At 43.6% G+C, this 13,458-nt stretch overlaps 1 protein-coding gene across 1 annotated transcript in view; it reads right to left on the bottom strand.

Moving 5' to 3' along the window:
* Nucleotides 1–337: 337 nt before the first annotated feature.
* Nucleotides 338–13,458, bottom strand: part of nr2e1 (nuclear receptor subfamily 2, group E, member 1) — a 31,101-nt gene continuing 17,980 nt past the window's right edge. Inside the window, exons 5-9 of the mRNA XM_052024970.1 lie at nucleotides 10,127–10,273; nucleotides 9,649–9,745; nucleotides 8,049–8,198; nucleotides 4,545–4,650; nucleotides 338–500 (exon numbers count right to left, since the gene is read on the bottom strand). Coding sequence (XP_051880930.1) covers nucleotides 338–500; nucleotides 4,545–4,650; nucleotides 8,049–8,198; nucleotides 9,649–9,745; nucleotides 10,127–10,273 — 663 coding nt within the window. The remainder of the gene's footprint in view (nucleotides 501–4,544; nucleotides 4,651–8,048; nucleotides 8,199–9,648; nucleotides 9,746–10,126; nucleotides 10,274–13,458) is intronic.

The following is a 13,458-nucleotide window of genomic DNA, read 5'->3' as shown; positions in this document are numbered from 1 at the left end:
CAGTCACCTGAGCAACATGTCGCCCGGCCGTCAGCAGCAAGAAACCCCCCAAATCCCTAAAGCCTTCATAGAGATATGTCGGGCTCGCCAAATAGCTTTTGGTTAAAAGAACGTCGTTCAGGTTTGAACTCACTAATTGGTGCGAGCTTCAAACAGCAGGACAGGCAGTTTTCAGGTGCGAATGGCGTGCTACACAATATCAACAACCCTTGGCCAATTTTATACAGGCATACGAAACATCTTTTTGACAGTAAGAGCCACGATTTCTGTTAGTCTGCTTAAGAAGTTTCACTTATAACACGGGTGAAGTTGATTATCCATATGAAAAGATTTCGAGTTAAATATCGCTGGACTTGTACATGTCTGACAAAAGTCTTGTGATAGGGACGTTGCCGATTGTTTTCTTGAAAAACACTTCTTCAATAGTCGAGGGGTTCACGGATCGTAAAGCTGGCAGAAGTAAAAGTAACTTCCCAAAACGGCATGGCTGCGTTGGGTATCTGGGGAGCACGGAGACAAGAGAGTTAGCATTTTGAGGGCAGACAACACCGTCCCCGTAATAACACAGTGAGGAGCAACACACTGTCCGTATGTAAGTGCGGGAGCCCGAGGCAGATCGTCCCTGTCCACAATTCTCCACTTGCGGAGATTTTTTGTATTCACTCAAGGGGTGCGGGTTTCGCAGGCTGAGCCAGCATTTTATTCCCCATCCCTAATTGCTCTTGAGAAGGTGGTGATCAGCTGCCTTCTTGAACCGCTGCAGTGACATGTCTCCCTGCGGCTAACATAAGGTAGATGGAGAGGACCAACCCACGTATGCAGCGTGTGTCGTGTGGTCGCTGGGAACGAGTAAAAAGACAGAAGAGCGTTTTAAAAGCAAAAAAAAGGGGAAAAAAAGAACTTTCAAATTATCTTCTCTACTGCTGAGGTGTAGCATTTTCCTCAGTTGTAATCAGCATCAAATCAATCCCATGTTGTATTTGGCAGCTTAGATTTAAGACCATTTTAAATTGACCTGAAAAGTTAACTCTTTCCTCTCTCCATGTGGGCTGCCTGACTTGATGAGGATTTACAGCATATTCCGTTTCCACTTTAGATTTAAGACCACGTTCTTGGACTTTATACCCAACAATAGCTGCTGAACTGCTGATTATTTCTAGCATTTTCTGTTTTCATTGCTGAGATAATCTAAACTCATTTAAGTGTAAGACTTCACTGCCAAAAGAGGAAAAATGTCATTCCATTTTGTAAATAAAGTAAACGTTGCATCTATACTTTATGTGTTCATGGCACTACCTTTAAGTCTACTCATGTTTAGCTTGTAAAATTGACCAGGAAGTTAATAGAATATTTAAGGGTCTGAAATGATACATTGAAGAGAGCAGCCACAACATTCTGTGTACCTTAACTTCATCAAACATTTTTGGGAACGTGAAGCTCCTTTATATACCACACTCTGACAGATATCAGAACAAATCAAGAGTAAGATTGGATCGGTTAATGGGTTGAAGATAATGAAATGGAGGTGGTCATAAAGGAGGCTGCATCACAGTGAGAGTAAGGGTGGGGAGAGGGAAGATAACAGCATTTCCAACAATCCAAGTTCAGATTTCTCCTACCACTGTGGTGCAAAGCAGCCAAGAATTGCAGTATCCACTCAAGCTAATTAACTCACAGATAACATTAAACCAATGAAGGTCATGAGAGGAAGTGATGATCATCTGGATTTAATGTTCAGATCAATAGGTTCAGGTCATAACCACTTCCTATTTTTTTGAATGGAAGCTATTGGCAGTGATTCTGTTATTCCCATCTTTTGGTCCTTTATTTATTCCAATACCATCTCCTTGCACCATTTTCATGTTGTCACTTAATATTTCCTTCCAAATTGTTCCTGACTTCTTTGTTCCTTCCTTCCCTCCAGCCCCTTTCATCGACCTGTAATTTTTTATTTATTTTCTTGGGATCCGGGCATCACTGGCAATACCAGCATTTACTGCACATACCTATCTGCCCTGCAGTAGCTGGTAGTTGGACTGGTACACCTTAACCTATTTGCAGTTCAGGTGGAAGGTCATCAACCTGAGACATTAACTCTGTTTCTACCTGCACGGATATTGCCTGACTTGCTGAGTATTTCCAGCATTGTCTGTGTTTGTTTTGGATGTCCAATATATGTAGCATTTTTCTTTGTGGCAGGGTTAGTGCCTGAGCTGATTAGTGGCAAATGAAATGTAACAAAGATAAATCTACACAATTGTGCATAAATATTAAGACTAGGGTGCATAATGGGCTGGAATTTGCAAAGGGAAAACTGAAAGAGAGCATGTGGTACTTGTATAAATTATGTAACTAGCCAGTTAGCTTAATGCAGAACAAAAATGAAAAAACATAAAGCTTAATACTGACAATGGTTAAATTACTATAGTAAGCATGATAAAGTGAATACTCACATAGGAAGACATAGGTTATTTAGTAACAATTATTATGTATTTGTAAGAGGCAAACCAGGCCTGAAAAACTTAAGAATCCTTTTAAGAAATAACACATATATAGATACAGGAAATAGAGTAATGATTCTCAATGAGCTTTGATAAGATTGGTAAGGTGTCCCTTAAGAGACCTATTGAAAATCACAGTACTAGAACTATAAGGACAGAGTTGCATGGATACGAAGTCAGATCAGGGTCAATAAAGTGAGCAGATTTAAGCTGGAAGAATGTAATTGGCGGTATACATCAAGACCTACTTTTCTTCTCCATGCTTACAAGTGTTCTGGATTGAAGTATGGGGAGCAAAATAGCAGAATCACTGGAAATAGCAGCTTAAGGAAAAGCAGAGAGAGCAGGAATGAGTGATCACCTAGCAGAGGAAAGGAGGCAGGTGGGTAGTCAGAGAAGCATCTCACTCCAAAACTGTTCGTCCATGGTAGGGAGCAAAGATCCAAGGGCAATAATGGTAGAAGACTTAATAGTGAGGGGGATAGGCACTTCTGTAGCCAGAGACATGAATTCAGCAGGTGTGATGCCTCCCCAGTGCCAGGGTCAACACTGTCAAAGAACGGTTGCAGAGCATTCAAAAAGCGGAGGGTAAAGAGTCAGAGGTCCTAGTTCACTCAGGTATTAACAATATAGATAAAATGAGGAATGAGGTCCTGCAACTTGAGTTTAGGGAGCCAGCTAGCAGATTAATGAGCAGAACCTCTCAAACTGTCATCTCGCGATGACTTCCAGTGTGCAAGTGAGTACAGGAATAGAAGTATAGGTCAAATGAATGCATGGCTGGAGAGATAGTGCTGAAAGGAGGGGTTTTCATTTCAGTATCACTGGGACCATTTCTGGGAAAGGTGAGTCTGGCACAAGCTGGATGGGTTGCATCTGAACCGGAACAAGACTGACAAGCTGGTGGGGTGGTTTGCTAGTGCTATAGTGGAGGGTTTAAATGATTTGACAGGGGAATACTCCACAGATTAGGAGCATGGTAGGGGTGAGGCTCAGCCAAATATAGAAGGAAAACTAAGTCAGTCCAGTAGACAGAGCACACATAGACATGAACGGGCACATTGGAGGAATGCAAAGCAGGACTGCAACTATTTTAATACAAGGAGTCTGACAAATAAGGCAGATGAATTGGGGGTATTGATTAACACATGGGAATATGATATTGTTGCTTTCGTGGAGATTGATTGAAAGATTGAAGAGACTGTCAACTTAATATTCCAGGATAGGAAATCTTCAGAATATAAAAACAAACATGGTATTGCAATATTAATCAAGGTGTCCATGACTGCAAGAAGGAGGGAGTATATCCCAAAATGTTCTCTAAGTGAGGATATAGAGTTTGGAAACGGAAAGCAGGTGATGGTTTTGCTGGGGTATACTGCAGGTCTCCTAACAGTCAGCTAGAGATAGAGGAGCAGATATGATGGTAGATAGGGTAATAATAGTAGGGGATTTCAACTTTCCTAATGTTAACTGGGATTGATTTAGTGAGAAAGGTTTAGAGGGGATGAAATTTTTAATGTTCATCCAGGAGAGCTTTTTGAGCCAATATGTAGATAATCCTATGAAAGAAGAGACAATACAGGGCCTAATCTTTGGAAATGAAGCTAGGCAAGTGGAGGGGCTGTCCGCAGATAGTGACCATAACTCTGTAAGTTTCAAGGTAGTTACAGGAAAGAATAAGAATAGACTGGAAATTAAGGTCTGGGGGAAGGCTGACTTCAATATCCTAAGGCAGAACCTGGCAAAAATGAAATGGGAGCAGCTACTTGCTGGTATGTTTGCATATGAACAGTGAAAATCATTCAAGAATGAAACAATGGGAGTTCAGGGCAAGGGTGTATGTTTTTAGAACACAGTGTAAGCTATTTTGAGCTTTTTAAGCTATTTTGATCAGTTCAGGGACTTTTTTTGCTTATTATGGTAAGCAAATCTGAAGATCATGTGCCAATAATTAACCTCTAAGTAAAGACATTTCACCCTTGCTGCCCAGATGCATTTAACATTTACTCCAGTGTGGGTGCAGAGCCCGTTCTCCTTTACCTGGTATGGATGTAGCTATTAAGAGTGAGCTGAGCCTCGTCTTGCAGAGCTGCGATTGCTGAAGCATTGCGGAAATTCCTCAGCTCTGAACCACTCTGAGTTGGAACTAGGAGAGAAAAAAAGAACATTTAATAACATTGCAGCCTATGGTAATCTTTTTGTAGAAAAAAATGTTCTGTCAACAGACTGCATCGACTTACAATGTAAAACTATCATTAAATAAATAGAAGTGAGAGGGTGTGGTGGGCAATGGTTTTGTGGTAGGGTGTGGTGATGGAGTGGGAGGGAGTAGTGGGTGTCTTGTGATGGGTTGTGATGAAGTTGGAGTGGCTGGTGAGTGATGTTGTGCTGGGGTGTGATGGTGGAGTGGGAGGGAGTGGTGGGTGCGTTGAGTGCATTGTGATTTAATGGGAGTGGGTGAGGGTGCTTTGATGGGGTGTGGTGAATGAAGTAGTGATGGGAGGGGTGATGTGCTGGTAGATTGGGAGATGGTGGTGGATGTATTGGGTTGTGGAGAGGTGGGTGTGATGGTAGGAGGTAGTGGGTTGGGTGATGTGGTGGGCAGACGCTGGTGTGGTGTGGTGAGGTGCTGTGGTACTGGAATAATCTCATGATCAGGATTGAGCAGGAAGAAGAAAACCAATTTTCAGAAGTGCATGTTTAAAAATAAGCTTGCACATGGGAGCTACCTTCTGTGAACCTCCAATATTTTTTTATTTTTGAACATTATAGAGCACATTCCTGCACCAACAAAACCTCTTGTACCTGAAAGACACAGGTCAGTCCATGTACAAAATATTTGGTCTTGCTTAAGGTTGGTGATGCTGAGCTCAAATGGGTGAATCCAATATTCCATGTAGCTGGTGTTAATTCCTTTGCTGTTCTCACCTTTGAGGGTGTCTCTGCATTTTTGAGGATTGCACTAGGGTGGGTTCTGTGTGACAACCAAGTGCCTCATTGGCTGTCCATTAATAAGCTCAATGATTCACTGAAGACCAAAGGTGACTTAAACCATTTTGATATGGGTTTGAACACCTACCAAACTTAACATTGTTTTCAACAACTTCAGATAGTCAGCCTTTGCAGTTTGTATCAGAACTGGCCACAGATTCTCCCCATAGATGCTGCATATTTCTAGCATTCTGTTTTACTTCAGATTTCCAGCATCAGGACCATCACAATTCTGGCATTGTTTTGTTATTTTTTTCTCCTCCTTCTTTCTATCCATCTTCTGTTTATGTCTCCTCCAGGCAAAAGAGCTATTCTCCGCCCTTCACCACCCTCCCTCAGCCAACACCATCATGATTCTCTTGCTCTCGCCCTATCACACACATTTCCTTTGCTCTCCTCACCCCTCACCCTTCTCTGCAAATTAAGAAGTTTGTTTTCTAACTTTAATCAGTTCTGATGAAAGGTCATCCACCTCAAATGCTACTTCTGTTGATCCTTCGCACATGCTACCTGACCTGCTGAGTATTTTGAAAGGGTACAATGTGACTGCAGTGTTAAATCACCAACTGGTAATCCAGAAGACCAGACTAACCCTCCAGAGAACCAAGTTCAAATTCCACAATTTGACACAAGAGACTGCAGATGCTGGGATCTAGAACAAAAAAAACAAACTGCTGGAGGAACTCAATGGGTTGAGCTGCATCTGTGGAGGCAAAGGGATGGTTAATGTTTCAGATCAATACCATGCATTGAGACTGAGGGTGTAGAGGGGAGCTGGCCAGTATAAAGAGGTGGGGGGGGGGGTTGAGGCCCATCAACCCCTCCTCACCTGGATCAACCTATTACTTGCCAACTCCTGCCTCACCCCTATCCCTCACCTCTTTATACCTGCTACCTCCCCTATATACTCTGTCCTGATGCAGGGTCACAACCCAAAACGCCAACCATCCCTTTGCCTCCACAGGTGATGCTTGACCCCCTGATTTCCTCCAGCAGTTTGTTTCAAGTTTGACTAGGCTGCTCTGGAACATAAATTCAGTTAATAATCTGGGTTTTCAAAGAAGTGCACACAACTGTTCATTGATGCTTGAGAGTTTCAAGTTCCCAGATGTAAATATCACCAATAGCTTGTCCTGGTCCAAACACATAGACGCCATGGCCAAGAAAGCTCACTCAGTGCATCTACTTCTTCAAAGGGCTAAGGAAATTCGGCAAGTCCTCGTTAACCCACGCCATGTTTTATAGATGCGCCATAAAAAAAAATCTGGATGCATCAGCTTGGTATGGCAACTGCTCTGCCCAACATCACAAGAAATTGTAGAAAGTTGTGGACACAGCCCAGTCCATCACTCAAACCAGCCTCCCCTCCATTGACTCTGTCTACATTCCCGCTGCCTTGGGAAAGCAGCCAAAGACCCCTCCCACCCCGATCATTCTCTTTGTTTGTTTTCTTTTTAAAAAAATTCTAATTGTGTTCTTTCTTGTATAATTTATGTTTCTCTTGTGAATGCTGTGTGTCTAATGCCATGTACCTGTGATGCTGCAGCAAGTGGGTTTTTTTATTGCACCTGTGCATACATGTACCTGGGCATGTGACAATAAACTCGACACAGAAACCACTGGATTGTTGTAAAAACGCATCTGGTTCTCTAATATCCTTCAGGGGAGAAATTTGCCATCTTTACCCAGTCTGGTCTATGGGTCACCCCAGATCATCCCATGTGGTTGACTCCTACCTGCCTTTTGAAATAGCCTGGGAAGCCATTCCGTTCAAGGGCAATTAGGGATGGGCAATAAATGCTGGTCTTGCCAGTGACACCCAGATCCCCGGAGAGGAGTAAATTAAAGTAAAACTCCCCGCTTTTCTTTCAAGCGCCCGCAGTTTGTTCTTTCACGGATCCTTCAGTTCGAAACACTGACGCAAAAAGAAAGTTTCTTGTTAATCCCACGATCAAAATCAGTCTTTGAATCAGACCTCAATTCTAAAAGTGTTCCTGTGTCCAAAGATTGAAATTGCCTTTTTTTTCCCCAAAACGTTTCTCCTTAGAGGTTTCTCCTGAAAGCGAGCAGCCAACAATCTGCTGGAAGAACTCAACGGGTCAGGCAACATCTCCAGCGGGGAAAGAAATTGTCGACGTTTCGGGTCGAACCCCTGCACCAGGACGGTCTTAATACAGGGTTTCGATCCGAAAAGTCTACAGTTCCTTTCCCCCCACAGATGCCCCTCGACCCCCTGAGTTCCTCCGGCAGGTTGTGTGTTGCTCCAGATTCCAGCATCTGCAGTCTCTTGTGTGTCCGATCTTAAAGCGAGTTCCTGTCAAACGCCCAGAGGTCCCAATGCTGCTGACAAGCCTCTAGTCCCAAATACTAAATGCAATACCACTCCAAATCCTAGGGTTGTTTTGCAGGTACAAAATTCCCAGTGATAATCCGCGATGTGGAAAACTACATCCCGAAAATCCCGCACTTTGGGAAATGTTGCGATTTTACTTTTGGTTTCAAGATGAGAATCTGTGCTGAAAGTCTGCGCCTGGGAACGGACTGCGGACTGACCGGCTTTGAAAGTCACGATGCACTTCAAACAGGCGAATTCGGTGGCGTCTGCGCGGAGTTGACGGAATCGCGCCACCACCTCCTGCAGCGCATGGATTTCGGCGATGATTTTGTTCAACTTCTGGGAGTCGGTGTTATCGCTGTTCATTCCTTTGGGGGGGGGGGGGGGTGGAGAGAGAATGAAAGAAACGTGTTTACTCGGTTTACTCTCCGGCTGTCACCGCAGAGTGGCTCAGTTCCTTCCTGGCATCAGGTCGGTTTCTGGACTTGTTGCGGGAAGCTTGGATTTTACAGAATCAAATTAACCTTCAACCAAACTTTATCAAATCAACCGATTCAAAATCTATTTCATCTCTCTCAAAGATTTCAGATCGTTAGGGAAAACTTTAAACTAAATCCGTGCGATTTTAACAATAATGCAATAATTCAGTAATTAAAAAAAACATTGTTCATGGTAAAATCTTCAAACAACCGAGCAACGCCGAATGTATTTGCATGTTGAAGGTGTGTAAATAAACTGGTGCTCCATGTCCTTGGTGAGATTTTAATCTGATTATTAAATAGCGCTCTCAGGGGTACATCGCTGCACCGCTGCCGTTCGCTCCGCCTTCAGAAACCCACACCAAGGGGACTGAGTGCCAGAAGAACAGCGGCAGGCGGAGTGTCAGACATCGGACTGTGTACCTGGTGAATGTCCTAAATCATCAGGCTGAGTTACTTACCCAGCACGCAGTGTAAAACTATGGGCTTCTGCACATGGAGTTAACGAGGAGTGCCGGCAACCGGGAATCGGTTCATGGGTGTACCTCTGCACCACTTGATGGGTACAGATCGTATACATTTCACAAATATTAACACGCCGTTAATAAATTGCTTGTGTCTTTGACTAAGAGTTGTCTAAATGTCAGAGGTGCCTCGTCACCAGAGGAGGCGGCGATTTGCCTCCACGAGATAAGGCGGCGGGTTTGTGTTGGGCGTTGGCTGCTCATTGCGGGGCTGGGGGCACCAGCGGTTCCCCTCCTCCCGTCTGTTCGAGCGGTTGTTTCCCGCCTTGTGGTCAGTCCGTTTTCCATCGTGCTGACGCTCCAGTACATAGCGGCGGAATTCTCAGACGGGCTGTCATTGCCCTCAAAACCCAGGGATCAAGATACCTTACAATGAATTAATTTAGCAAAAGTGCTGAAATCATTGAAAAGATCTGAGGTTCCCGACAGTTGATTTAAAAACCAGGAAAATGGGCATCCAAGGAAGTCCTTACACTGTCAACCTTCTGGTACCACAAACTGGTACCACGAGGTTAAAAGTCTACAATCTTTACATCATTCTGTTGTTTTGCGGTGGCCATTGTATTTATTGTTGTATATATTATTACCATGTACACTGAGCTTCACACGAGCAGGGAAAATCACTGCACCCTGGTGTATATGAAAATAAACTAATCTAATCTAATCTATGTGCAAAAGAAGATTCCTTTGAAGTATGTTATCTCTCCTTGTAGCCTACATATGCACCTATAATTGCAGATACACAGTTGCAGATACATAATTGCAGATTCATAATTAATATTAATTACTGTTGTCATAAATGTGCTGCCACTCACCGGATACGGCCAGCAGGGTACTGGAGTCGATTGGTATGGCCCATTGGGCTATTCCCAAAACAAAGAGTTCTCTCCAGGCGTCTTCCAAAAGAATGAGCTAGGATGGGATAAAAAGCATGAAAACGCATTATTTCCGGTAACGAGTTTTTCCCTTTACGTTTGAAGACAGTTGCAAACAGATGCGTTTTTCAACGGTTTTTCTCCAAAGATTTTTGACCTGATTTTGATTTCTAGTCCAGTCTCTGCGCGCCCTGCATTGGGGGAGACCCGTCTACCGAACCAATGAAAGAACCCTCATTCAGGTTTTCATCTGAGCAGTAACCTCCCTTATCTTTCCCCGTCACGCAACGAGCTGGTGTCTCTTGTGTGAAGGCATCGGTGGTCAAACGGCTTACGGTTTCTGTAAGCCGGACTTCTGTTGCTTGAGCGTTTGGAATAGCGGGATGGCGGAGGGTTGGGTACAAGGGAGAGCACTCACCTGATCCTGGAATGGGAGCGTGGAGAAAGCGGGCACACTCTTGGCCCACTTGATGCTCATGAAGAGAAGCCTCGCGGCAGATTCACACACCGATTCAGTCGCCACTTCGTACAGATACATGGGCGCTCCGTTGACTTCATGCGGGTACTGCGAAAAAGTACGTGGCATCATACATTGTTCGGAGGGACAGTGCGGCGGAATAGTTGAGGCTATTTATGGTGCGTGGTACTTGTTGGAAAGATTGTGTGCGCCACTACCATCCCTTTCCTACTGTGTCTTTATTTACTTATTGGATATTAAATTAATAAATCGACAGACCCAGTACTGTTCCCTCATCAACCTGGTCCGCACTTATCCGCATTGACTCCCCGAAAAGGAAAAGACAACAGATGTTGGATATCTGAAAGAAAAGCAGAACGTGTTGGAAATACACAGCAGGGCAGGCAGCATCTGTGGAGAGAGAAACGGAGTTAAGGTCGCCTGAATTGAGAAAACCTATACATCAAGCAAGCCTTAAATTGCAGAGAAGGGGGGGGGGGGAGGTTGTAAATAAAGGAATTTCTGTGTTAGGGTAGAGACCAAGAGATACCGAATCACGCAAATACTGGTGACGGCTGATGGGGTGGCGAAATGTGTTAACCCATCTATCCAACCTTTTAATATGCCCAGTGGCTTAGCGTCTGCGGCCCTCTGGGTTTGAAAGCTTGCAAACTGCAAATTCTGAGCTAATTGTTGGCTCGTTGAGTATGTACAGGCTTTATCTAAGTCATAAATTCATAGAATGGCTCAGCACAGAAGGAGATCATTTGCCCTTGTGTGCCTGTCTGAGTCAGCCACTTCATCCAACCCCCCTGCTCTTTTCCTAGTCTTTCTGCTAACCATTTCCATTCCATCCACTTTCTCACTATTACCATTGAGTCTGCTTTAAAACAGTGCATATCCAAGTACAGCAATATACTTTGCAAAATGTTTCTTCATGTCACCTCTGGCTCTTTTGACAATCACCTTAAATCATTGTTGCCTGTTTGGTGAGTTTTCTTTCATTAGAAATATGCCTCTCGTTTACACTATCAAAACCATTCATGGTTTTTCCACCAACAAATCTCCTGACCTTCCCTGCTCGAAGGGAAAAACGCAGCTTTTTCCATCTCTGCATAAATGAGGTCCCTCATTCTGGTAAATCCTTTCTGCACCCTCTCCAAGTTCGTCTAAAAGTGTGGTGCCAAAATCTGACCAGTATTTTACTTAGAGCCAGCTGCTACCATTAAATGTCATACACCATATCTGCTCATTTTAATAAGGTATCTAAGTCTTCCTGAAGTTTATTTCTATCCTCATTGTCTAGTGAAATTGGGAATTTTGTATTATCCGCAGACTGAAATTTCATTTTGTACATCCATATTCAGATCACTAAGATATATCAAAAAGAGCCGTGGTCCTAAATTCCACGGTATATCTCCGTGGAAAAGCACATCTGGCAGCGTCTGTAGAGGGAAATGGATAGTTGACATTTCAGGTTGAAACCCTTTATCTGGACTGCTTTATAGTCACTGCTTCTTCTCATAAGAGTCATGATCATACAGCATGAAACACGCCCTTTGGCTGAACTCATCCATGGTGACCAAAGTGTTCACTTAAGCTAGTCCCATTTGCCCGTGTTTAGCCCATATCCCTCCTTTGCCAATCCTACATACGCATGCTATTAAAATTACTTCACTTCCATGGCTTTTAATTTTGCAAGCGATCATTATGGTGAACTTTATCAGTCAGTTTTTTAGTGTCCATATATACATCAACCACTTTGCCCTCTTTAAACCTGCCCAATAGACAATCATAAAACACAATCAAATTCCATCGTGTTTTTTACTGAGGGAGTGCTGGATGCCTGGAATGCGTTGCCTGATAGGGTGGTGGAGGCAAATTCATTGGGGGCTTTTAAGAGGGGCTTGGATGGGCACATGAATCAGAGGAAAATAGAGGGAATAGCTATGTTGGCACAACATTGTGGGTTGAAGGGCCTGATCTGTGCTGTACTGTTCTATGTTCAATGTTCTATGTTTAACCCTAATCACTCCCTGCGTATAGCAACACTGACCACTTTGCACTACAATGGACTTTGCTTTTTTTGTTCTAATTGTGTTCTTTCTTGTAAAACTTGTGTATAATTTATATTTATGTCTTTCTTCTGAATGTTGTATATCTAATGCTATGTGCCTGCAATGCTGCTGCAAGTAAGTTTTTCATGTACTTGTGCATATGACAATTAACTGGACTTTGACGTACATTTTTCTGGTAGAGTGCAATCTCTTATCGCAACGTTGTTGACGAGTAAGATTGGTGGATGTAACACTATAAACAGACAAGAAAGAACCAGCAAAACATTGACTTCACCCAAACAAACAAATCTGACTGGGTGTAAAACGGACGACGATTCCTATCGCCGGTTTTGTGACAGGGACGACATTGCAGCAAATGTCACATATGGTTCAGTCAAGGAACCATCTGCGAGCCATGAAATAGGTCACTGCAAAACTTGCAAACAAAAACTACTGAGGCAGCAGTTAACCAAGTCCTCCGGTAAAGCCTCAGTTTTCACAGGACACATCCGCTGGCCATCTCACGTCCCCCGGTGCATTACTGAGCAATCGTCCCACGCTAGGTTTGCCTTTGCATTCCCGGAGCTCCAGGGAACCATTGACTTCCCGAGGGCTCTGGTATTTCGGATTTTTTGTTTGTGGGATCGGTATTTGTTTACTAAGGGAGGTGCATTCTCAGACCAGGAACAGATCACTAATCCTATCCCCCTACGGGTTGAGACCATAGTGGCACTTCCTTTAAAGGTTGACGCAACCAAGAGGGAAATAATGGTTTACGGTCTACAATAGTCACTAATAACTACTTGAGGTAAATTGATATATGCACTGTAAGGCGGCTTTGCAAGCAAACATGCCTGTGCCTGTTGAACCTGACCTGTTTTTTTAACACTTACATATTTACATAACTTAAAGTGCTTTGCACTCTTTTTAAACTGTACAAATGCGAGCTGGAGTCTGAGAACAAAGTGATGATGTCATTGTCCTCGGTGGATTGTTGTAGCTGGAGGTGCTTTTTGGCCCCGTGAACCAGGATCGTTTTCAGTTGATGGGATCGGGTTGCACTGGAGTCAATCAGCATTTTACAGTAGTCAGATATATTGTTCTCGGATCAATGGGAGATGGTTCGCCACACAACGCCACAAAGGGAAATGAAAACTGCCGCGCTGCCGTATTCCGACCGCGGATTAAACAACTGAATCTTTTCACATGGGGTTAGCGTGGGTTCACTCACGGGGT

Source organism: Pristis pectinata, chromosome 10 (genome assembly GCF_009764475.1).
Source record: "Pristis pectinata isolate sPriPec2 chromosome 10, sPriPec2.1.pri, whole genome shotgun sequence".
In the NCBI taxonomy this organism is placed as follows: Eukaryota; Metazoa; Chordata; class Chondrichthyes; order Rhinopristiformes; family Pristidae; genus Pristis; species Pristis pectinata.
This window is presented reverse-complemented; position numbering and strand designations above follow the sequence as displayed.